The sequence below is a fragment of the Ceratotherium simum genome, chromosome 24, assembly GCF_057802395.1.
Source record: "Ceratotherium simum simum isolate JZ-2026a chromosome 24, ASM5780239v1, whole genome shotgun sequence".
Taxonomy (NCBI): Eukaryota; Metazoa; Chordata; class Mammalia; order Perissodactyla; family Rhinocerotidae; genus Ceratotherium; species Ceratotherium simum.
In genome coordinates, this window is record NC_141923.1 from 2,983,297 (window position 1) to 3,009,732 (window position 26,436).

Genomic DNA, 26,436 nt, shown 5'->3' on the forward strand with positions numbered 1-26,436 from the left:
ACTGCGTGGCAAGCCATGCTGTGGCGGCGTCCCATATAAAGTGGAGGAAGATGGGCACAGATGTTAGCCCAGGGCCGTCTTCCTCAGCAAAAAAGGAGGAGGATTGGCGAATGTTAGCACAGGGCTTATCTCCTCACAAAAAAAAAAAAAAAAAAACACAACGAATGAATCAATGAATGAATCAGTGAGTGTCCTGACCCAGCACAGGCCTCTCTCCTTCCCACAGGGGCCCCAGCGGATTCCAGGAGGAGGGGAGAAAACGGTTTGGGCCTCAGAAAACGACCAGGGCTGTTTGTGTGCAGGCATGCAGACTCTCTCAAGGCGGGGGAGCCCCGCCCCTCGCAGGAGGCCCTTCCCCTCAAGGACCCCCTCTCCACGACGCCCCGCCCTCCCAGGATGTCCTGCCCACCCGGGGGCAGAGCCGGCGGCGCCGAGCTGGGAAGAGCGCTCCTGGCACCGCGGCAGCCGGGCTGGCATCTGCTCGGCCCCGGCTGGAGCCCCAACACCGTAGGTCCCCGCTCCATGGCCCTGGGCAAGTGGCGCAATCTCTCTGGGCTTCAGAGAACATCTGCCTCACGAGGTCCCCGCAGGGATGAGCCGACGCTGTGTGCTGAGCGCTGGTGTCCTCGGCATGCGGACCCCTCCCCCGTAGGCTGCACCCCCAGGGCGGGGACCCCGCAGCTGGGCACTTGCGGCGGCGACAGGCCTGTGTGGGAAGGAGAACCGACGGGTCGGCTCCCGAGACCCCGCCCTGAGGTCCCAAACTCCTTGCACGTGAAAGCCTGGCAGGAACGCCGTGTTCCGTGGCCTGGGGCGGTAGCTGCTGGGTTTCCACTTGTCTTTTCCTTGGTGGAGGCAGCGACGGCGTACGCGCTCCACGGGCATTATTAGGCGCCGACTCTGTGCCGGGCGCTGGGATCCAGGGGCTGACACAGCCCCGCAGGGCCGCGCACGCCCAATAAAACACGAAAAACAGATCGCTGGCTGTGTTCGTGCCAGGTTCTTCTTTTCTAACCTTGATGACAAAAGTATTACTTAATGCCCCAGAGGAGGGAATGGAACCACGACTGGTTCGCAGCCAACACTTGTGGAAACAGGTTTCCCGGGGAACTGTGGGGGCGGAACATGAGCCTGTGTCCCCACTGAACCCACCACCACACTGGGGGGAATAGGGGGGCCACAGGGATTGCAGGGGTGGAGGGCTGCCAGTGGGCCCAGTGGGAGGGGTAGGAGATGGCCTGGGGCGGGTGGAGGTGGGGGGACTGTCTGGCAGGCAGAAGGGGGACCTGAGGCTGGGGAGCAGGAGGCCCAAGCCCCCAGGGGTTTAACTACCCCCTGCCCTGCTCCCTGAGGGCTGTGGGGAGCCACTGAAGGGTCCCACTGGGGCAGTGGCAGGTCTGATTTCCGTTTTGGAAACACCCTTCTGGCTGTATTGGTGAGGTGAGTGTGGCTCTGTTTGGGGTGGGGCATGAGAAACAGGGTGTGGTGGGAAGTGGTTAGGGGGTGGTGGGCAGAGAGGGGGTGAGGCCCAGGTGGTGCCAAATGTCTGGCTAGAGTGCTGGATGGATGGCAGGGCGGGGTGCTGGCTCAAGCTGGACAGAGGAAGCAGGATCCTGAAATGTGGCCCTGTCCAAGGATGGCATGGCAAAGCAGGACATCAGCACTGGACCTACCAGCGCCTGCTCACTAGGCATGCAGAGGGCTCTGTGAGCCCAGGCAGCCTGGTCTGCACCGCAGCCCCCCAGCACTGGGCAGGAGCCTGGGGGCCATGCAGGTCCTTCTTTTCTCTCCTCCCCAAGTCCCACCCTTCAAGGCACATCCCAAATGGGACCCCTTCCCCACGTATACCACCTCACCTTAGTTCTCCTAAGGGGCCTCCCTCCTCCACTCTGGCCACACGCCAGCCAGCCTCCCCATGGTGGCCACTGGGCATCGGAAAACAAATCAGATCTCTCTACTTCCCTGGAAAATCACCAGAATAAAATCCAGACTCAGCGTGGCCCACAAACCCAAACCTGACCTCACCTCCTTCTACTCTCCCCTCTGCTCTGCCCATTGAGCTTCCCAGCACCACCCCAGAGCTGCCATAAGTTCTTCCAGCTCCTTCCCTTCTCACCTGTTCTTCCTCCTCCTTTGCACACTCATCCCAAGGAGCCCCTAAAGGCTGCCTCCTCAGTATTCAGGTCCCAACTCAAATGTCACCTTCTCCTGGCAAAAGCAGCTCTCTCTGTCATGTTATCTGGCTTGATTGTTTTTTTAATACACTTACTAGCATTTGAAGTTATTTTATTTGCTGATGTTCTTGTTTATCATCTTCTCCCTGACCAGAATATAAGGTCCATGAGGACAAGGACCTTGTCTGTCTTGCTTGAGGTTGTATCACCAGGGCCTGGACCAGTGCCAGGCCCATGGGAGAAACCCAGTTGATACTTGTTAACTGAACAAGCTCACTGGCCTCTGGAGGAGACAGGTATGTTGCCAGCTCTAAGGTGTTAGGTTGTGACAAGTGACCCAGGACTCAGCAGTCTGGGAGAAGGAGGTAGAAATGAGTTCTCGTGGGGGATCTGGGAAAACCTTGAAGAAGAGGAAGGATTTGAATTGTGACAAGAACAGGGTAGCACTTCTTGAGGAAATTGATAGAGTGCTTTTGCAGGCATAGGGAGGTGAATGAACTAGGACCTGGAGGAGGGAAGGGCCAGGGTTTGGGATGGCTAGGTACAAGATCTGGGCGTGGGGTGCTGGGGGCATGGCAGATTAACTTGAAAAGGTATATTAGGGCCATGCTATGAAGGGTCTTGTTATGGACTGAATTGTGTCCCCCTAAGCTTCATATTTTGAAGTCCTAGCCCCTAGTACACCTGCAAATGTGACTGTGTTTGGAGATAGGGCCCTTACAGAGGTACTCAAGGTTAAACGGAGGTCATCCGGGTGAGCCCTAATCCAATGTGACTAGTGTCCTTGTAAACAGAGGGAGAGACACCAGGGATGCACACACAGAGAAAAGACCATGTGAAGACACAGGCCATCTGAAGATGGCCATCTGCAAGCCAAGGAGAGAGGCCTCAGGAGAAACCAACCCTGCCGACACCTTGATCTGGGACTTCCAGCCTCCAGAACTCTAAGAAAATGAATGTCTGTTGTTTAAGCTGCCCTGTCTGTGATTTTCTGTTATGGCAGCCTTAGCAAACTAATACAGGTATCAAGTTTTTAAAATTTTAATTTTAAGTAGTAATATATTCACCTGGTTCAAAAATCAAACACGAGGAGTCAAGATGGCGGCGTAGGCAGACTCTGAACTCACCGCCTCCCGTGGACACAGCCAATTTACAACTACTCGTGGAAAAATTACCCCTGAGACAGAACTGAAAACTGGATAAGAGGAACTCCTGCAACAACGGACAATCCTAACTGGGGTAGAAGAGGCAGAGATTCTCTTCTGGAGAGGAAAAACGCCGCCTTCACAAGCCGCCAGCGTCACGGCCGCCGGGAGCAGCGCACAGGTACGCAGCCTCCCTGGAGGCGCGGGGCCCTGAGCCGGGGAGCGCCCCCGCTGTGGGCATTTTGTGGACCCAGCACAATTGAGACCAGCAGCATAATATCTGACTTTGCCTGCTACTAAAGCCTTGGGTAGCACCCCCAGAAAACCCGGTTCACAAAGAAACTAAAACTGGCTCTTAAAGGGCCCGCGCACAAACTCACCCGTTCCAGAAAGCATCCTAAAATCACCAGAAAGAAAGGTGCACAGTGCTTCGGTGACAAGAGACTCACCTAATAGGCCCTGAGTGCATCTCAGTGAGGGGTGAGACCTCTCCAGGGACTGGGACATTGGCGGCGGCCATTGTTGTGGCCTGGTGTGAGCGTGCTGACACAGACGCCATTGGAGTTCTCCCTGAGACCTGCTAGCCCAGGGTCTGCTCCACCCGCTAGAGCACCGATTTAATCCAGCTCAGCCAGGGCAGGCAGCCCACCCTAGAGACTGGCCCCACCCAACAACAAGCCCTCAGGCAACGTGTGGGCCTGCATAGATTGGTGACTGGATTCTCTGCAGCCTGGCAACTGAGCTGACTTGAGCGGGCAGGGTGCGCACAAGGAGCGGGTGGAGAGTGTGGGGCGGTGGCAGAGTGTGTGGGGCTCCCGGCGTGGAGAGACTGGGTCCACTTGGGGAGGTCGGGGCGCTCACATGGGGCAGGACTGTGTTGACTGTGTGTGTGGACCTGTGGGCGGCAGGGCTTCTCAGCCACAGAAGACTTGTACTTCTCAAAGACCCACATAGGAGGTTTGCTCCACCTTCCAAAACCTGAAACAATTGGGTGCTCCTGTGCCTGAGGCCAGCCCCACCCAGCTGCAATCCTCAGAGAGCTGACAAGAGACCTAATAGGCTAGAGGCTTACAGCAATTGTAAGGCCCTGAGCCTAACAACCTGCCACGGTGGGGGCCTACTCACTTAAAAGAAATACTGCAACACAAATGTGGTATTAGAACTTGCAGCCAACTGTGCTGGGGCTCCCCACAGCTGATAAAGAAACTGAAGGGCCCACAACAACTACAAGCAGCTGAGCATTACAACAGCTGGCCAGGAGCATAACTCAGCCTCCCTGGGCGCCTACAGGGAGAGCAAACAGGCCACAGCAGAAGGATACACGTAGCCCACATAGGGGTCACCCCTGGAACATTGAGAACTGAGGGAAGCACACTGGAAGCCTCCTAAGCCATCACTTACATAAGGTCACCTATCCAAGAGCAGGAGACGTAGCTGACCTACCTAATACGTAGACACAAGCACAGGGAAAGAGGTAAAATGAAGAGGCAAAAGAATACATTCCAAGTAAGGGAACAGGACAAAACCCCAGAAAAGGAACTTAGTGAAACAGAAATGAGCAACCTACCCGACAGAGAGTTCAAACTAAGAGTGTTAAGGATGCTCACTGATCTGGGGAGAAGAATAGATGGACTCAGTGAGAATGTCAACAAAGAAATGGAAGATATAAAAAGAACCAATCAGAAATGAAGAATACAAAACTGGAAATGAAAAACTCATTAGAGGGACTCAAAAGCAGAGTAGAGGATACAGAAGAACGGATCTGTGAGCTGGAAGAAAGACTAGAAGAAATTACCCAAGGTGAACAGGTAAAAGAGAAAAGAATTAAAAAGAGTGAGGACAGTCTAAGGGACCTCTGGGACAACATCAAAGCGCACTAACATCCGTGTTATAGGTGTCCCGGAAGGAGAAGAGTGAGACAAGGGGGCAGAGAATCTATTTCAAGAAATAATAGATGAAAACTTCCCTAACCTAAGGAAGGAAACAGACATCCAGGTACAGGAGGCACAGAGAGCCCCAAACAAGATAAACCCAAAGAGGCCCACACCAAGACACATCATAATCAAAATGTCCAGAATTAAAGATAAAGAGAGAATCCTAAAAGCCGCAAGAGAATGTCAAGTTACATACAAAGGAAACCCCATAAGGCTATCAGCTGACTTCTCAGCAGAAACCTTACAGGCTAGAAGAGAATGGCATGATATATTTAAAGTGCTAAAAGGAAAAAACTTACAGCCAAGAATACTCTACCCAGCAAGGTTATCGTTCAAAATGGAAGGAGAGATCAAAATTTTCCCAGATAAGCAAAAATTAAAGGAGTTTGTCACCAAGAAACCAGTGTTACAGGAAATGTTAAAGGGACTGATTTAAGGGGAAAAGAGAAGACCACAAATAGGAAAAATTATCTATTTCCACGATTAGAACGTAATGGATACAAATGCACAAAAAAGAGGTTGGATATGATATCAAAAACATAAAAGGAGGGAGGAGGGTAGTTAAAGAGTACAGCTTTCAGACAGAGGTCAAACTAAAGTGACCATCAATTCTGTATAGAAGAAGTAAGGAACAGAGAAGGACTACTAAAACACTGAGGAAAAAAAAAAAAGAAAAGATAAAAATGGCAGTAAGTACATACTTATCAATAGCTACTTTAAACGTCAATGGACTAAATGCTCCAATTAAAAGGCATAGGGTGGCTGACTGGATAAAAACAAGACCCATATATATGCTGCATACAAGAGACACACTTCAGACCTAAAGACACTCACAAACTGAAAGTGAAGGGATGGAAAAAGATACTCCACGCAAATGGCAATGAAAAGAAAGCTGGGGTAGCAGTACTCATATCAGACAAAATAGACTTTAAAACAAAAACTGTAAAACGAGACAAAGAAGGGCATTACATAATGATCAAGGGAACAATCCAACAAGAGGATATAACACTTGTAAATATCTACGCACCCAATGTAGGTGCACCTAAATATATAAAGCAATTATTAACAGACATAAAAACAGAAATAGACAGTAACACAATAATAGTAGGGGACTTTAACACTCCACTTACACCAACGGATAGATCATCCAAACAGAAGATCAATAAGGAAACATTGGCCTTAAACGACACACTAGAACAGATGGACCTAGTAGATATATACAGAGCATTCCATCCAAAAACCGAAGAATACACGTTCTTTTCAAATGCACATGGAACGTTCTCCAGGATTGATCACATATTAGGCCACAAAACAAGTCTCCATTAATTTAAGAAGATTGAAATAATACCAAGCATCTTTTCTGACCACAAAGGTATGAAACTAGAAATCAACTATAGGAAGAAAATCAGAAAAGCCACAAATACATGGAGATTAAACAAAATGCTACTGAACAACGACTGGGTTAATGAAGAAATCAAAGAAGAAATCAAAAAATACCTGGAGACAAATGAAAATGAAAATACGACATGCCAGAATTTATGGGATACAGCAAAAGCAGTTCTAAGAGGGAAGTTTATAGCAATACAGGCCTATCTCAACAAACAAGAAAAATCTCAAATAAACAATCTAACAATGCACCTAAAGGAACTGGAAAAAGAAGAACAAACAAAGCCCAAAATCAGTAGAAGAAGGGAAATAATAAAAATCAGAGCAGAAATAAATGAAATAGAGACCAAAAAAACAATAGAAAAAATTAATAAAACCAAGAGCTGGTTCTTTGAAAAGATCAACAAAATAGACAAACCTTTAGCTAGACTCACCAAGAAAAATAGAGAGAAGGCACAAATAAGTAAAATCAGAAATGAAAGAGGAGAGGTTACAACAGACACCTCAGAAATACAAAAGATTATAAGAGAATACTATGAAAAACTATATGCCAACCAATTCGACAATCTGGAAGAAATGGATAAATTCTTAGAATCATACAACCTTCCAAAACTGGATCAAGAAGAAGTAGAGAATTTGAATAGACCAATCACCAGTAAGGAGATCGAAACAGTAATCAAAAACCTCCCCAAAAATAAAAGTCCAGGACCAGACGGCTTCCCTGGTGAATTCTACCAAACATTCAAAGAAGTCTTAATACCTATCCTTCTCAAACTCTTCCAAAAAATTGAGGAGGGGGGGAAGCTCCCTAACTCATTCTACGAAGCTGACATTACCCTGATACCAAAACCAGACAAGGACAACACAAAAAAGAAAAAATACAGGCCAATATCACTGATGAACATCGATCTGAAAATCCTCAACAAAATACTAGCAAATCGCATACAACAATAAGTTAAAAAGATTATACACCATGATCAAGTGGGATTTATTCCAGGTATGCAGGGATGGTTTAACATTCGCAAATCAATCAACGTGATACACCACATTAATAAAATGAAGAACAAAAATCACATGATCATCTCAATAGATGCAGAGAAAGCATTTGACAAGATACAGCATCCATTTATGATAAAAACTCTGAATAAAATGGGTATAGAAGGAAAGTACCTCAACATAATAAAGACCATATATGAGAAACCCACAGCTAATATCATCCTCAATGGTGAAAAACTGAAAGCTATCCCTCTAAGAACAGGAACCAGACAAGGATGCCCACTGTCACCACTCCTATTTAACATAGTATTGGAAGTCCTAGCCAGAGCAATCAGGCAAGAGAAAGAAATAAAAGGGATCCAAATTGGAAAGGAAGAAGTGAAACTGTCACTATTTGCAGATGACATGATTTTATATATAGAAAACCCTAAAGAATCCACCAGAAAACTTTTAGAAGTAATAAACGAATATGGTAAAGTTGCAGGATACAAAATCAACATACAAAAATCAGTTGCATTTCTGTACACTAACAACAAAGTAGCAGAAAGAGAAATTAAGAATACCATCCCATTTACAATTGCAACAAAAAGAATAAAATACCTAGGAATAAACTTAACCAAAGAGGTGAAAGATCTGTACACGAAAACTATAAACCATTTCTGAAAGAAATTGAAGAAGACACAAAGAAATGGAAAGATATTCCGTGCTCTTGGATTGGAAGAATTAACATAGTTAAGATGTCCATACTTCCTAAAGCCATCTATAGATTCAATGCAATCCCTATCAAAGTTCCAACAACATTTTTCACAGAAATAGAACAAAGAATCCTAAAATTTATATGGAACAACAAAAGACCCCGAATAGCTAAAGGAATCCTGAGAAAAAGAACAAAGCTGGAGGTATCACACTCCCTGATTTCAAAATATACTACAAAGCTATAGTAACCAAAACAGCATGGTACTGGCACAAAAACAGACACACAGATCAATGGAATAGAATCGAAAGCCCAGAAATAAACCCACACATCTATGGACAGCTAATCTTTGACAAAGGAGCCAAGAACATACAATGGGGAAAAGAAAGTCTCTTCAACAAATGGTGTTGGGAAAACTGGATAGCCATATGCAAAAATGAAACTAGCCTCTTACCTTACACCATACACAAAAATTAACTCCAAATGGATTAAAGACTTGAATGTAAGACCTGAAACTGTGAAAGTTCTAGAAGAAAACATAGGCAGTACGCTCTTCGACATCAGTCTTAGCAACATCTTTTCAAACACCACATCTGACCGGGCAAGAGAAACAATAGAAAAAATAAACAAATGGGACTACATCAAACTAAAAGCTTCTGCACAGCAAAGGAAACCATCAACAAAACGAAAAGACAACCTAACAATTGGGAGAAGATATTTGCAAACCATACATCTGATAAGGGCTTAATCTCCAAAATATATAAAGAACTCATGCATCTCAACAACAAAAACTACCAACCCAATTAAAAAATGGGCAAAAGACCTGAACAGACATTTCTCCAAAGAAGATATACAGATGGCCAACAGACACATGAAAAGATGTTCAAAATCACTAACTATCAGGGAAATGCAAATCAAAACTACAATGAGATATCACCTCACGCCCGTCAGAATGGCTATAATTAACAAGACAGGAAACAACATGTGGTGGAGAGGTTGTGGAGAGAAGGGAACTCTCATACACTGCTGGTGGGAGGTCAAACTGGTGCAGGCACTATTGAAAACAGGATGGATATTCCTAAAACAATCAATGATAGAACTACCATATGATCCAGCTATTCCACTGTTGGGTATTTATCCAAAGAACTTGAAAACACCAATTTGCAAAGGTACATGCACCCCTGTGTTCATTGCAGCCTTATTCACGATAGCCAAGACTTGGAAGCAACCTAAGTGCCCATCAAGGGACGAATGGATAAAAAAGCTGTGGTATATATACACAATGGAATACTACTCAGCCATAAGAAACGATGAAATCCAGCCATTTGTGACAACATGGATGGACATTGAGGGCATGATGCAAAGTGAAATAAGTCAGAGGGAGAAGGTCAAATACCGTATGATTTCCTTCATTAAGTAGTAGATAATAACAACAATAAACAAACACATAGGGACAGAGATTGGATTGATGGTTACCAGAGGGGAAGGGGGGAGGGAGGAGGGTGAAAGGGATAATTGGGTACATGTGTGTGGTGATGGGTTGTAATTAGTATTTTGGTGGTGAACATGATGTAATCTATGCAGAAATAGAAGTACAATGATGTACACCTGAAATTTTTACAATGTTATAAACCAATGTTACTGCAATAAACAAAAAATTTAAAAAAAAAAAAAAAAATCAAACACGAAAAGTAATAATGACCAGTTGATCAAGGTCAACATAAACAGTGATACATCATGTTGAGAACGTGTGCCCTTGATATGATGTGATGTAAATGGCATTCCCCTCCGTGGTCTTCCTCCAAAAGAACCCATAACCTCAGTCTAATTGTGAGAAAAACATCAGCTAAATCTCAAATGAGGAATAAAACACCTGACCAGTGCTCCCCCAAACTGTCCAGGTCATAAAAAACAAGGAAAGTTTAGGAAACTGTCACAGCCTAGAGAAGCCTAAGGAGACATGATAACTAGATGCTGTGTGTCCTGGATGGGATCCTGGGACAGAGGACATTGGGTAAAACTAAGAAAATCTGGATAAAGTATGGACTTGAATTTATAACAGTGAATCGACATTGGTTCATTGGTGGTAATCAATGTACCATACTAATGTAAGATGTTAATAGTGGAAACGCTGGGTGGGGGGTGGGGGAGTAATATGGGAACTCCCTGTATTATCTTTGCAATTTTTCGGTAAATCTAAAAATAAAGTTTATTTTTAAAAGTAATAGTGAAGAGTCTCACTCCAATTTCTGTCGCCTATCTCCCCCGTTCCCATTCCCACCTATAGTTATTGCTTTACTAGTGTTCTGTGGATCTTTCAAGAAATCCTTTATGCAAATATAAATCTATAGTAATTTTCTCCCCAAATGGCCTTTTTATTTTAATCATTTTTAATATGAAATAGTTCAAACATACAAAGCAGAGAGGAAAATACAATGTACCCCATATACCATCACCATATTCAACAATTATCAAGACTTTACCCATATGCTTCAGCTGTCCCCCCTGCCTCGCTTGCTCTCCCTTTTGCTGAACAGTTTTAAACAAATTCCAGACCCCTTACATATGCTAGTGTGCATCTGGACATCTTCCTACACCACCCTGCGGTCCATATCCTGCTATCAACAGTGATACCTGAAGGGCCTCTTGTGAAGTGTGGTCTGGATGATGGGGAGACACAGAAGACTTTGCAGGGCAGGAGTGTGTATGTGTGACCTAATTATGTCCATGTGTGGGATGGTTTGGGCGGGAGGAGTTTAGAGCAGGGAGGCCAATTATGAACGCACTTGGTCTAGATGCCAGGTGATGGGGTCTGATGCTTGGCGGTTGCAGCAGGATGGAGAGGAGGAGGAAGGTGAGCTGGAGAGCCTCTGTGGGGAGCCACTGACTAGCCTGGGCTCAGATGGATGCCTACCTGGAGGACAGAGTGGGCCTTGGTGTGAGGGTGGGGTAGCCTGTCCTTGTCTGTGCCCACAGGTTCCTGTAGGCAAGAGTGGGACCCCAATGGCCAAGGTTCCCCTTCTAGGGAGAGTGGGCTTATTTTGACCACCCCACCCCAGGTGGCACTTCTCTGCAGTGCCCTGACAAAGCCTGTCCCTTGCCTGGCTTGGTGGGCCAGCGCCCACTCCTTCATGATTCATGACTGTTAGCACGTCAGAGCTGGAAGGCCCTCCGAGATCACGGAATCTAACCCCTCTCCAGTTACAGATGGGGAAACTGAGACCCAGAGAAGGGGTGCAAGTTGCCTAGGGCCACACAAGGAGTCAGAAGCAGAGCTGGAATTAGAACCCAGTTCTCTGACTTCCAGCTTAGGATCTCCTATTACCTAGAGCTTCCTCTTCTCTCCAAACCCTGCTCTCAGAAGAGATGTGTCATTAGCCATTAATGCCCAGTGTGTGTAAGTTTAAAAATCCCCGGGCGATCCTTCTCCCAGAGATATTTGTACTCTAAACCTGCTTGCTAATGATAGCATAACTACAGAAAACTATTTATGGCATAGCTACCATGTGCCACAAACTGTGCTAGAAGCTTTTCATACATCATGTCTGGTCCTCCCTAAATTCCATGAAGCAGGCGCTATCATTTCTGTAATCTCCCATTATAGAGATGGGCAAATTGAGATATAGAGAGATGTAGCTTGTCTAAGATCATACAGCAAGGGCGTGGCAGAGGCAGTGTCTGTCTAACTGGAAAGTCTATGCTTTCAACCACTAAGCCCCATGGCCTCTGAAGAAGTACAGTGGTGGCTCCTCATGAAGAGGACAGTGGTTACTCCCTGGCCTCCTCCCTCTTTGCCCCTCAGCCCCACCCAGCAGCCTTGAGCCTCTCAGAGGACCAGACAGGCTACAGATGGACCCTGACCACCACCTGCTGCGGTCTCCAAGGAGGTAGGCCCTTCCCAAGGTGGTTTATGGCCTTTGGTGTTTGGGGCCATAAACAGACCTCCGTGTTCTGGATGCTCGTGGAAGTTTCAGGGCTGCCTGTGGAGTACATCTGTCACAGCCTCACCTCTGTCAGGGTTCAAGTGAATGGCACAGCACGGAGGACACAGAAAGGATGACTGCCCATTTGGCAGCCAGTCTTTTTTTTTTTTTTTTGTGAAGATTAGCCCTGAGCTAACATCCGATGCCAATCCTCCTCTTTTTGCTGAGGAAGACTGGCCTTGGGCTAATATCCATGCCCATCTTCCTCTACTTTATACGGGACGCCGCCACAGCATGGCTTGACAAGCGGTGCGTCCGTGGGCGCCGGGGGTTCCTAACCTGCAAACCCCAGGCCGCTGCAGCGGAGCGCGTGCACTTAACCGCTATGCCACCCGCCCGCCCCTCGGCAGCCTTTACTAGAGTCTGCTCCGTGCCCTGCGCTGGACTCTGGACACATGGGTGGTCTTGCCCAGGTCTCTGTCATTCAGGCGCTAAGGCCAGAAGGGGAGGGTGTCACAGGAGACAAGGAGACTGGACCCTAGAGATGAGGACTAGGCCCTGCCCTGGTACGTTAGAGCATCAAAGGATGCTGGTACAGGTGGGCAAGGCGTTCTAGGCCGGGTGCACAGCCTGTGTGAAGGGCCAAGGCTCGCGAGCGGATATGTCCCCGGAAGGCCGGCTGGCCAAGGGAGCAGAGCACCCGGAGCCGCAGAGACGCGGAATGGAAGGGCGATCAGGTGCCCAGGCGCCGGAGCGCCGGGCCGGTTCGTGGGTTCATCCTGAGCAATGCAGGGCCAAGTCACGTGGACGGTTTCGGGCGCACCCACGGCCCTCCGACCCGGCCCCTCGCCGGCAGCCCTACAGCGCGCCGGGAGCCGGGGTCAGGCCGCGGTCAGACGCGGGCGCGCGCGCCGTCGCCGCGATGCGCCCCGCCCCCCACCAGCCTCCAGGAACCCAGGTTCGAGTCCCGGCTGCCGTGACTAGGGGTGGCACTGGGCCAGCCCTTCCCTCTTTGGGCCTCCTTTTTCCCATGCCCGAGGTCTCCGAGAGGCCGGGCTCTGGGTCCGGCGCGGCCCTGAGCCCACAAGCCGACACGCAGGGCGGGGCAGAGGCCGGGCGCCCCTAGCAGCCCGCCCCGCCCCCACCCGCCCGTCACGGGAGCGCGGACGCGCACGGGCGCGCTCGCACCTGGCCACCGCCGAGAGTGAGGTTGGGTGGGCGGGGGCCGTGAAGCCCCGCCCCCTGACCCGCCCCCGTCCGCGCCGGGCCAATCGGAGGGGACATATGGCTCCGTGTGGGGCGACGCGGTGGGGGCGGGGCCTGCGGGGGCTGAGGAGGGAGCCCGCGGGCGGGCGGCGCGAGGCGGTTGGGCGGAGGCAGAGGCGGTGGCGGCCGGTCCCGGGATAGCGACGCAGCGCGCCGGTGGCCGCGACAGGGCCCGCCAAGCTCCGCAGCCCGCCGCAGCCGCCGCCTCGCCGCTGAGTGCCCGGGAGCGCGGCGGCAGGCGCGCGGCCTGTGAGGGCGGCCAGAGCGGCGGGCGCGGCGCGGCGCAGAGCGTCCTGTCAGGCGGCGCGGACGCCGCGGAGCCGCGCCGAGATGATGCCGGTGGGTGCGGGCGGCGGCGGCGGCTTCCTCCGCGGGCCGCCGGCCAAGCCTCTTTCCTCCCGCGGCTCCCCGCCCCCGGGCCCGCGCGAGGCCGGCCGGGCGGGCGGGGAAGGAAGTGGCCTGGCGGGCGCGCCCGGCCCCGGCGCCCCCACGGCGGGCGGGCAGGCAGGTGGGGGCGGCGCCGGGCTGTCAGCGCGGCCGGGCCGGGGTCCGGGTGTCGGGGCCGGGGGTTGGGGGCGGGCGTCGGCGTGCAGGCGAGCCTACCCTGCTCCGCCGGGACCCTCTGGCCGGCGCCCCAACCTCCCCGGCCACGGCGCGGCCCTTCCTGCCGAGCCTCCCTGCCGGCTGCCCGGGAGGGAAGCGGGAGATGGAACTGGAGTCGTTTTCCTCTCGGCTCTGGCTGGTGGTCAGACGGGGAGGCGGGGGTGTCGTGGGGCGCTCTCCCGGTTTCGGGGTTTCGCGGCGCCTCGGTGACCCCCGGCTGAAAAGTGCCGGCGTCGCCTGCGGAGCCGGCAGTGTGGGCACCCCCGTGTGGTTCCCACGCTGCAAACCCACGTTTCTCCGTAGTCCTTCCCTGATGCTGAAATCTTGTTGTATTTAGGAATTTACTAGGGAATGGATTGAGAGAGCCATCTTAGGAATTCCCGTCTACAGTGTCTTCGATATTTGTACTTTTTGGTTCAATTGGGCTGTTGTCACTGTGTTCTGAAGGTTGAAAGAGGTTCATTTGTGGTGACGCCGCCTTTGTCCTGCCCTCAAAGATGCGTTCTACTAGAAAGAAGACGCTGGTCGTTAGATTTGCCATCCTCCTACCCGACCTTTTCCTTTATCTATAATCTAAATAGCAGTGGGTGCTGAATTATAATTTTTCTAATCTGGCTTTTTGTTGGGTAAATGTCATGATTTATGAAAAAATGCAGGACTGGTGCTACCCAGTTGGATGAATTGGTTTTCCGAATGCCTATATATTAAGTAAAATTCTCAAACACGGTTATATTAAAGTAACAACAAAATCATTCTTTTAACCTACAGTTTCTACATTGAAAATCACGTTTCAGAAGGAAAGTGTCGTTTCTCTGCATTTTCTATTTGAATACTGTTATTCTGCTATGCTGCACCCAAGGACATTTAGATTAGAAATTTTTTTCCTGATCTTTCAAGTCATTTCCTGTCTCTTGATAATCTCTTCTCTCCTTTTTGAAGTGATTCCAACACTTCGTGTTTGCAAAGTCTTAAGATTTGACCTAGTTGATCCCTAGATCCTTCTTTGGCATCAGGGCTTGTTGGGTTTCTAAACGTTTGGTTTTAAATGAGTGATTGTCTTGTAATGGAACGAGAATTGGATGAGCATCAGAAGATTCAGAGTCGAGTACTGGTTCTGCTACTTTTTAGCTATGTGACCTTGAACAAGACAAGGTCTCTCAGCCTGGAATTACCTCTGAATTAGGGATAAAAACATACCAGTGTCTGAAGGCCGTCCTGAGGATCAGAAAGGATGATGTGTCCAAAAGTGCCTGTCAAACGGAATACCATGCAAATATCTATTATTGTCAATATGGCTCTGAATTGTCTATTTCTAATTTTAACCTCTGCAAGATAATGCATTTGGAAACTGTTCCCTCCCTAATTCTCACTGACTAGATTTGGAAAAGGCATTATAGTGTTTTGGAATTTTGAAAGCAGTTTTAGTTAAATCCTGTAATAGTTGATTGTTGCATTGTACTATAGTAATACTGAAGGATATCTATAAAATTGTGACTGGGTTTCATCATTGTATAACGTTTAATTATAAATACCCTGTTAAGAAACTTGGCTTACATTTTCCGTATGGCACCTTCAGACATTTTATCTCTATTCCACATGGTTAGAGTTTCTTACCAGGTTTCATTTTTAAGAGGTTTGTTTACCTGGCAATTGGAAAATTTATTCATGATACTCAAAATAATCAAATACTGTTTTTAAAAAACAGGTCTGTTAACTATTTAAAACACTCTGCTTTTGTTTTAAAATGCCTTCTAGAAACAGATAGTATTTCTCTTAGTCCCTCTTTTGTGACCTTTACTTTTGTATTTCCTTCTTGATCCCTAAAAATACTATTTATAGGATTTAGTCCTTCTATTAACACAGTTGGAGTTGGTTGTAAGTTTAATAGAAGTTTTAAGAACATGCCATTCTTACTTGATACTATCTTAAACTGTGTATCCAAGATATAAATAAGATTTTTCTTACTTTATTGTATATTTGGTGTTCATCATCATGATGAATCATCAAAGGAAGATTGGAGCGTATTTTGTATAGAGCAGCACTGTCCAATAAGAATGTAATGTGAACCACAAATGGGATTTAAAATTTTCTAGTAACTACATTAAAGTGGTGTTATCTTTAATAATATCTTTTATTCTCAGTATATCAAAAATATTATCATTTTAACGTGTAATCGATATGAAAAATTTACTAATGTGTTATTTTGCTTTTTTTTTAATACTAAGTCATTGAAATCCCGTGTGAATCCAGTGAAGTTTTACGTTTATAGCGCACTTTAGACCAGCACGTTTCCAGTGCTCAGTAGCTACGTGTGGTTAGTGGCTACCATATTGGACAACGCAGGTTTAGAGTATATTTTATTTATTTGAGAATTGACAGTTAGTGTGTAGTGTCTGTGGTAGCTTTTAATTGATGAGATGGTTTGCTGCAGCACCCGGTCTCTCAGCTGTTGAGAATAAGAGAGAGAGTATCTGGGCATGTTCTCATCTGACATAATGAAGTCTTTGTAGAAGTCTTCAGTTTGCCTGTTACACAAAGTTCCATGACTATCTACTTTTTTTTTTTTTTTAATTATTTATTTTTTTTATTTTTTATTTTTTTTTCCCCCCAAAGCCCCAGTAGATTGTTGTATGTCATAGTTGCACAGCCTTCTAGTTACTGTAAGTGGGACGTGGCCTCAGCATGGCCGGAGAAGCGGTGCGTCGGTGTGCGCCGGGGATCCGAACCCGGGCCGCCAGCAGCGGAGGGCGCGCACTTAACCGCTAAGCCACGGGGCCGGCCCATGACTATCTACTTTTAAACAAAGTTATATTTTGGAATTTTCCCATATTAAAATAGTATTGCATTCTAGTATCTATAGTCATTCACCTTTTTCTCAGTGGATGACATTTTAAAAATGTTTTCCCAAGGAAAACACAGGCTCTACTTTAAAGATTACTCGTTGACTCATCCCTAAGATCCGGACCTAAAAGCATTTAGGCCATGCCTAAACAACTTTGGTAGAAATAAGATTTTTAATAAAAATAGCCTGATTCAGAGCATGAAAAGGATGAAAACTGCCTTGATCATTAGTCAGCATCATTCTTTTTGAAAGAGAGTGAACATTTTGCAGCTGGTAAAACCTTTTCTGCGTAGATGAAATATATCTGGGGAATGGCACTAAGGATACTTTTTTTTCTTCCACAGGAATGTTGACTTGAGTACAGGAAGCTCTGTGGCTCTGAAATGTGTTTTATTCGTAAGGAAGGCACCCTGGTGATAGTGTTTTGGTAATGTCAGCAGTGGGACTCCTTACCTCCAGTAGACACCACACAGTGTGACTAGCTGATTCCACTCATTTCTGTCTTGGGAGCCCTTTTGGCATATTCGCTATAGGCTCTGGGTTACATTAATTTGTGCTTAATGTTTAGCTCTCATTAAACAAATATTCACTTATTTCAGGTATTCACTTTCTTCTAACAATGTAGAAAACATTTTGAGTACTGGAATAGATCTTTCTCTTTTTAAACCATCAGCTGTCACGTAATTGATAAAACAAGGACCTGGAAGTAAGGAGATTTAAGTTCTAGTCCCCACTTGTTAGTGACTGTGTGACCTTTGAACTTAATCTCTTTGGCTTTAGTTTCTCATCTCTAAGATGAGTTGGATCTGGTGATTTCCAAGTGTTTGTGTTTGGTCCAGGAGTTGATATATAGCAGATACTTTCATGAAGGTCGGTAGTATTCATAGCAGCTGCATCAAGGGTTGAGGCAACCTGGCACTTGTTTTGGCAGCCTTTTAGTGAGCTCCTTCACTGCCCAGGGGTCTTTGTATGATAGAGCAGACAGGAAGAGCTCAGTAGATGTTCACTATTATTGTTAATTGGTGGTTAAGTCACTTGATAAGCTTGAATTTAGTCATTCAGTAAACAAAACAAGACTGGACAAGATTTTTTTTTTTAACTCTGGTTTCTTTAAAACAAAAATTACAAACATAATATTACCATTTAAAATAATAAAACTATTTCTAGCCTTTGGACTGCCCAGAAATTCATAAAAGGAAAAGCAAAGCCTTGATCATACAAAGATGTGTATATAAAAGCTTTTATTATTACAGTTTTATTGAACTTAAAAATAGTCCATATGGGGCCGGCCCTGTGGCTTGGTGGTTAAGTGCGCGCGCTGCGATGCTGGTGGCCCGGGTTCGGATCCCGGGTGCGCATCGAGGCACCGCTTCTCCGTTCATCCTGAGGCCGAGTCCCACATACAGCAACTAGAAGGATGTGCAGCTACGACATACAACTATCCACTGGGGCTTTGGGGGGAAAAAAAATAAAATAAATAAAATCTTTAAAAAAAAAAAAATAGTCCATATGGATAACTCTTCTAAAGGCTACAGTATTAAGTACAGCCATAAAGTTTTGCAGCTATTTAACTTCCTACAGTTCAATTTAGTAAGAGTGAGCACTCAGTCAGTGGTCTTTGTCATTATGTGCTAAGGTGCTGTATTATAGGCTTTGTGGTGCTGTCTCCGTTTTTATGGAGAACTGAGGCTCAAGAGGTAAAGAAACTTGGGTAAGGTCCCCCAGTTAGTAAGTGGTAAAACAAGGTTTGAAAACAAACTGTCTGACTCAAAAGCCTTTGCTCCTGGCCGTTGTGCCAGTCCCTGGGGAGAGTTTGCTGTAGTCATGGCATTTTGCTAGAGGTGGTAGTAAATTGAGTTTGGCTAAATTTTTTCCACTTATGCTCAGCTCAAATGGAGCTTAATATTTATTTATTTATTTATTTATTATAATTTTGTTTATTTATTTTTCCCCCAAAGCCCCAGTAGATAGTTGTATGTCATAGCTGCACATCCTTCTAGTTGCTGTATGTGGGACGTGGCCCCAGCATGGCTGAAGAAGTGGTGCGTCGGTGTGCGCCCAGGATCTGAACCCAGGCCGCCAGCGGGGGCCGGCCTGGAGCTTAATGTTTAAAAGAATCCCAAGGTGAATCTTTTTGATAAAAAGTGATAGATGTCTCCATTTTGAGTTTGAGGACAACTCTATTTTAAATGTAAATGGGGGGCCGACCCCGTGGCTTAGCGGTTAAGTGCATGCGCTCCGCTACTGGCGGCCCGGGTTCAGATCCTGGGCGTGCACCGACGCACCGCTTCTCTGGCCATGCTGAGGCCTCATCCCACATACAGCAACTAGAAGGGTGTGCAACTATGACATACAACTATCTAGTGGGGCTTTGGGGAAAAAAAGGAGGAGGATTGGCAATAGATGTTAGCTCAGAGCCGGCTGATCTTCCTCACACACACACACACACACACACACAGACACACACACACACAAAAATGTAAATGGGTTAAATGTATCTTTCCTTTCTCAGCGTCCTACTTTGAACAATCTATGCCAGTAGATATGCTTAACAGTTATTTAGGATTTTTAGTGTGATAGGAACTTAAAATATCACCAGGTTATTGTACTAAAGTTACATAAGTGATTGTTGACATGCATTTTTGTGCGTGTTTGCACAGATGGGCAATAGTTTCTCAGCAAAAGTTTGGTGGGATTTTGGTGCCTTGAAGTGCTGTTGCCATAGTTATTTCACAAACTATGGTTCTAGGGCTGAACAGAGGAATGGCGATAATCAAGTTCTATTGTGACCCTTTCTTGGCCTGATTGCTTTGTTTTATTTCACTGAAAAGATAGCTGTATGACTTGTTCATACTAATTGGTAAGCAAAAGCTGCTGTTACTGGATTTTGTAAAATAAAAATCTTTGCATGGTGACATCATGCAGAACAATAAAAGACTAGAAAAATGAGGTAGTTTTGATTAAAATTAATAAATGGCATTCAAAATATTAGTGTACAGTTCAGTACAGGATCTTGCTAGTGACATTGTGTATCTAGAGTACTTGTTAACTGAAGTTTTGGTAGAATCATGATTTATAATGTATGTCGTAATCAGCATAGCTCAAGCCCATGCAAAGGCCCTGTGGTGGGAGCATGCTTAGCATACTGGAGAAGTACAAGGAGGCCTGTGTGGCCGGAGCAGAGTGGGTGAGGGGGAGAGTGGAGGAGAGGAAGTCAGAAAAGTGATGATGGAGGGGCCCGATGTAGGATCTATTGTAAAGACAAAGTGTGTGGAGAGAAATTTCTGTTGGAAGAAATGAAACACAGTGGTCTACTTCTTGTTTTGTAAGTAGTTCTGAGTAATGGGCATTGCCTAGTTGACTTCAGTGTAGCAAGTAAGAGTGTGGGCCCTGGTGTCAGTTGGCTTAAGTGTGGATTCTCGCATCACCGTTTACTGGCTCTCTGACCTTGGGTAAAGTTACTTGACCCCTCAGTTCTTTGTAAACTGAGGATAATAATAGTAACCTTATAGAGTTGTTAGAAGGATCAGATGGATTGTTGCAGTGAAAGGTGCCTTTTGTGTAGTAAATGCTCAGTAAATGTTAGTTATTTGTAATAAGTTTCATTTCCTCTGGAAAGCTTTCACCATCTTTGCCTTGGTCAAATCCACCAGTAGAGGCATTCAACCTGTTATGTCTTTTTTTTTAAATATCATTCACACACCATAAAATTCACCTTTTAAAGTGTACAATTCAGTGGTTTTTAGTGTATTTACATAGTTGTACAACCATCACCACTATCTGATTTCAGAACATTTTGCCTGGTGTGTCTTTGCTGTACTTGTCATAGTTGCAGTCTTAAACATTTGTTTGTGTGACTGTTTCATTAATGTCTTTCTTGTACTGGACTATAAGTTTCGTGAGGGCAGGAGCTGTCTCTTTTTATTCGCCATTTACCACCAGTGCCTATCCCAGTGACTGGCCAGGTAGTCGGTGTTCAGTGACTGTTGAATGAAAGAAGGTATGATGTGGGAAGAAGTGTTGGACCCCTTTGTGAGGAGGTGTGTGTGTGCTGTAATGGGGTTTGCACTTGATCCTCTGAATGATCAGAAACCACCCAATGTTTTTAAAAAGTGGAGTAATGCAGTCGGATTTGTATGACAGGGTTCTGGAGCCAGGGGAGGATAGACTGTGCAGTAAGGGAGATTAACAAGAAACAGGCAGAGCAGTTAGGAGACCAGTCGGTGCAGGCCTGCCTTGACCTGAAGGAGAAGAGAAACATCCAGTCAATAGGAGGTAAAATGGGTATAATGGCATGTGTGGGAGTGAGTGTGATTGCTTGCATGCCTCTGTGATGGAGAGTGAGAGGGGAAGGAAGTTCGGTGGCTGGAGTTGAGGATAACAGGTTTATTGCTTCAGCAGCTAAGCTTGTCTTTCCTTTAACTAAGATAGAGAACATTTGAGAAGGAATACATTTAGAGGGCTGTAAGGGGACGAATGAGTTTTATTTCGGTTCTCCTGAGCTTGAGAGGCCTGCTATTTCCAGAAAGATGTTACTCTTAAATCTTAAGGTAAAATAAATATATCAAGTAAAAAAAAATTATTTGCACTATATTAAGTGTTTTTTAATGTTGTGTTTTTGGAGTTCTGAATTGCTGCCTCGGCATCTGTGGCATAGCACATGTGTCACCCCTGTACTTGTCAGTTTGCCTGATGAGCCCTACCGTGAGCCCCCAGTAGACCAAGCTTGCCAGGGCAGTGGCTGGCCTGGGCCTCCTCCAACTCTGTGCTCCCAGCACCTGGAAGAGTTTATGTGCACACTTTTTATAGCAGTGTGATCCCTGTCTCTGCATTGATAGTTTGTGTTCTGCTTTTTACTCTATTGCGTGTTTATATTTCTATCCAATTTCTTGAAAATAATACCAGTAAATAATAGTTAATGTCACAAATGATCCAAGTATACACAGATTTTTGTGGTAGAACTAGAAATGAGAAATGAGGTTTGGTCAAAATGTGAAGAAAGATGAAGTAAAGTTTGATAATTTTAGGATTAACAGGAAAAGAAACGAACAATAGGAACAAAGAGTATTTTGTGACAGGAAATACAGGTGTGAAACAGTATAGCACAGAGGTTATCAGCTCAGACTGTGGAGCCAAGACTGGTTTCAGGTTATAGCTTTGGACAAATTATTTAACCTCTTTGTGCCTTATTTTCCTCTTTAAAATGGGTTTGATAACAGTATGTTTCTAGAGGTTGTTGTGAGGATTGTCAGGTGCATAGAGCATTCTGTTAAAATATGGAATAAACACTCAATAACTGTTGGCTCTTCATAAGTTTTCTTATGAAAACTTATGTCCACCATAAGGCTGATGGACGGGATGCAGTTGGACAAGGGTCGTTAGTGCACTTTATCCCACTGAGGTAGAGTGCTTATGTCCTTCATGTGAGAGAACTAGGTGGTGATTGCAAAATCTGTCAAGTTGATGGGACAGAGAGGGAAGGTTTGCATTACTTAGAAATTAAAGTCTACCTTCTCTTTCCAGTACCTTCTGTTATCCAGACCACAGCTGAGAACCAGAATAAGATTCACTTCACTCAGTGTTCCATCAGTGAGCTGAGAAGCTCATGCCCTTTCTGGTCTCTACCTAGATGGCACCTTCTAGGCCCCTCTGTATAAAATGCCCCTCCGCTTATTGTGCTTTCTTTCTCCTTATAGTATTTATGTCCACCTGGCATTTATTTGTGGGAGCTTCATGAAAGCAGGGCTTCATTTTCTTTTCCCACTGCAGTATCCCCAGTGCTTAGGACATTGCCTGCCTCTGGTAGCCATTCAGTAAGTACTTGTTTACTGGATGGCCTCAACAAACAATTGGGCTGCATCACTTATATGCTGGGTCTGTGCGCTGGCTGGGCCCAGTCCCTGCTCTCAGTGAGCTCACAGTGGGGAACAATCATGTAAACAAAAAATGCCATTCCAAAAGATAAAGATTGTAAGAGTGGCAGAGTACGAGGTATAGCAGGGCACAGTGGCAAGAGGAGTCTTCTCAACCTTGGGATGTCGGGGGAGTTTTCACAGAGGAGGAGTTTAGAAGGATGAGGAAGAGGCGGGTAGAGGTGATGGAGAAGGGCTTTTAGGTAGAGAGTTTAACGTGCGCAGGGCATTGAGATCTGAATCTGCATGGCGTGTTGTGGGAAATTGCCTGGAGCATAAGGCCAGATAACAGGAGGTAGAGGTCAGATTCTGAGGGCCGTGTATGACCTGCATAAGAGTTTGAACTTGATCTTGAGAAAGATATGAAACTGTTGATGAGTTGTTGTTTTTTTTAAATTCTGGCAAAATATCCATAACATAGTTTACCATTTTAATCATTTTTTTAAATGTACAGTTCTGTGGCATTAAGTATATTCACATTGTTCAGCAACCATCACCACCATCCGTCTCCAGAACGTTTTCATACTCTCAAATGGAAATTACTGTTGCAGGATTTTAAGCTGAGTTGTGAAGTGCTCCAATTTAAGTTCCAGTTGGTACTAAGTGTCTAGAGTCGAGGAGAGGAGTCTGTTGGAATAGTTGAGGCGGAAAGGTCTCTGAGCAGTCAAAATAGTTGTCAAAGAATCGGGCATTGAAGCCAACTTTTAGTAGACCCTCTTCAGCCCTCACTTAACCTTTATTGTTACATGTTGCACAATTCTAATTTACCTGGCTTCTAAATCTTTAGACGGTGCATCTGAGGTTGCTAGAGGGGTGTAGCTATGGGCAGACAGACTGCTGGAAACCATAGAAAGACACAGCTTTAAGTACAACCTGAGGTTGTGGTCTGAGGGTGGGCATCTGACCTCAGTCAACACGAAAGATGTCACAATTACAGATGACACACAGGGTGGTAGTTAAAGTTCCTCATGATGACTGCGTCAAGAGAAGAGTAAATAATATCAGTAATGGAGGCAGCTGCTGGATACATTTTACATGAGCTCTGTCCAAGAGAAGCATAGTGTGAGCCACAAATGCAATTTTAAAATTTCTAGTAGCCACATAAAAAAAGAAAAAGAAACAAGTGAAATTAATTTTAATAATATATTTTACTAACTTACTGTATCCAAAATATTATTAATGTAGTGAATATTCAAACATTATTAGTGAGATATTTTACATTCTTTTTTCATACTAAGCCTCTCAAATTCCAGAACATATTTTGCACATACAGCACATATCAATTTGGACTAGCCACGTTTCAAGTTCTCAGTAGCCATTTGTGGCTAGTGGCTGTATCACGTGGACAGCTCAGTTTCAGATTTTGGCTCAAAGGGGTTACACCCTTAGCTATTCAGAGAATGCTGTCATTCTTAAGAATTAATTCCTCAAGGATTATAGATGGCTGATGTTTTATTATAGTAATTTTCACTTATTAATTTTTGCTTTTGTATTTGAAAAACTATTGAGGGGCAGTATAATGCAGTAGTTACAGAGCACAGATTTGGGGGCAGACTGTCTAGGGTTGAATCTCAACTCTTTTATTGCCTACCTATGTGATCTTGGGTGAGTTACTTAATCTCTCTGGGTCTCACTGTCCTCATCTGTGAAATGGAGGTCATAGTAGTACCTCCCTTTTGGGTTTTTTGAGGATTAAATGAGTTGTTATATATAAAGAACCTGTAACAGTGCCTGGTGTGTAGTAAACACTATAGATGTGTGCTATTATCCCCAAAATGTTAAATGATTTTGATTCAGTACATTTTAAAGACATTCTCGCTTTGGAGACTGCTTAATTTCAGCTAGACAGTTAACAAGTTTTCACAGGTGAAGAAAAAAGGTTAAATTATAATTTTGTGAGGACACTTTCTAATTGATGTCTTTGGGTAACTAATTTTCTTGTTTGCTACAACATTGAGGCTGCTTAGCAACCACAGAAATAGCGTAATTAATAATTAAAGGATTTAGGATTATAATTAAAATTAGGAAAAATTTGAAAGGATGATTTTATCAACATTTAATTACTAGGGCTGTTATAATTAAACTCCTGTCTCTCTCAAATACTTTGTCAGTCTTACTATGTCTGAGGAGACTACCTAGTTCTATCTTTTTCCATCGGTATATTCTAACACACTGGGTTGTTTTGAGAGTTTCACCTTCTACTATTATTTGTAAATGGGGTAGAAAAGAGTAGCAAAAATAAAACCAAATGTAAAAAGATCACTGTTTAGCAAGTGGAAGACATTTAAGAGGTGGTCCTCTCACCCTCTAGAGTGAAGCATGGCTAGAAACATGACCAAGTTATGGTATGGTTATTTAAATGTCAAGTTTTTGGCACAGAAGAAAGCAGTGCCTAATGGGGGTTTATTTAATTACGGCTGTTTTCATCTGTCATTGATTGGCAACCCTGCCCTGCTGTCCATTCTATGGACCAGTTAAACACATTCTCTCTGCTTAGAATGTAATCTGCCCACCCCCTGGCTCCTGTATGCATTCTTCACTCCCCTTCATGGCTGACTCCTTCAGTCTCAGTCCACGTATTGCTTTCTTTGGGAAGTCTTTCCTGACGCTGACATCTGGATCTGGCGGCCCTTGTATGGGATCTCATGGCTCTCTGCAGTTTCCCACTGGTTTCCTGGTGTCTCTTCTCTGTCTCAGCTCCAAGTTCAGTGAGGGGGGAGTTGAGGCCTGTCTTGTTGACTGTATGTGCCCTGAGTCTGGCTCAGGGCCAGGTTGGGTTCAGTAAAATTTTCCTAAATGAATGAATGAGTGATCTTGTAAATGTGCCCAATTTATGTTGTATACATGTAACACTTTGCTTTATACTGTGGGATTGGGCTTCTTGTGCCTATTTTACTGCAGTGTCTTGTGGTAAAACAAACAAGCCGAAGAGCCTAATTTTAATCTCTTTATGTGGTTATTTGTAGAATTGAACAAATCCTCAAGTATCATTGTTAACAGAGAATACCTCGTGGTCCCTTTGGCTTCTGATAGGAATCCTTTTGGAGAGTTGCTAGTAATTAGATAATAAGGCTTGTATGGGGTAGCTGGGAGGGCAAATGGGATATTTTTACAGTAGCAATAGTAGCTGCTCATGCTTTTGGTAGTAAATTCAAAGTAGCTAATTTCTATTTCTAAATTTAATGGAAAAATGAACTTTTGTCTTTCTTTTGCCAGCTTTTTTAAATGAGAAAACCGTTATTAAAATCTATTAATCTGAAACTTTATGGTTAATGATATGATAGAAGAACCCATTTCTAGCAGTTTATGAGGTATTGGCTAATATTCAGAGAAGTTTAGTGCTAAAGATTACCAGAGTCAAAATTCTGCACTACCATGGAGTCAGACAGGACAAGACTATAAACTTGAGGTTCTCAGATTTTTGGAGGCTCAAATAGATATTTAGGTCTTATAAAATCTCACTGCCTTCATATCCTGCCCCCCTCTCCAAGTAGTACCTAGCATAATCTACGTTTAAGTGCCTTATACTTTTGTTTTGAAATTTTCAGTTTCTCGTGGGTT

General features: G+C 45.1%; 1 protein-coding gene and 1 long non-coding RNA gene across 4 annotated transcripts in view; one reads left to right on the forward strand and one right to left on the reverse strand.

Annotated features, from left to right (window-relative positions):
- Nucleotides 1-375: 375 nt before the first annotated feature.
- LOC147913794 (uncharacterized) lies at nt 376-3,950 on the reverse strand. Its single transcript, XR_015556035.1, has 3 exons — nt 3,769-3,950; nt 1,857-1,962; nt 376-706 (listed from the first exon to the last, which is right to left on the reverse strand). It is a non-coding gene; the product is annotated as an uncharacterized LOC147913794 (long non-coding RNA).
- Nucleotides 3,951-13,664: 9,714 nt separating this feature from the next.
- Nucleotides 13,665-26,436, forward strand: part of PPP1R13B (protein phosphatase 1 regulatory subunit 13B) — an 88,226-nt gene continuing 75,454 nt past the window's right edge. Inside the window, exon 1 of one of the 3 annotated variants that reach the window (XM_087447852.1) lies at nt 13,665-13,857. In XM_087447852.1, the coding sequence (XP_087303978.1) occupies nt 13,849-13,857 (9 nt within the window). In that variant the 5' untranslated portion in view covers nt 13,665-13,848. Of the gene's footprint in view, nt 13,858-16,989; nt 17,391-26,436 lie in introns of those variants that run through there. The other 2 variants (XM_087447854.1, XM_087447853.1) reach the window with 2 other exon arrangements.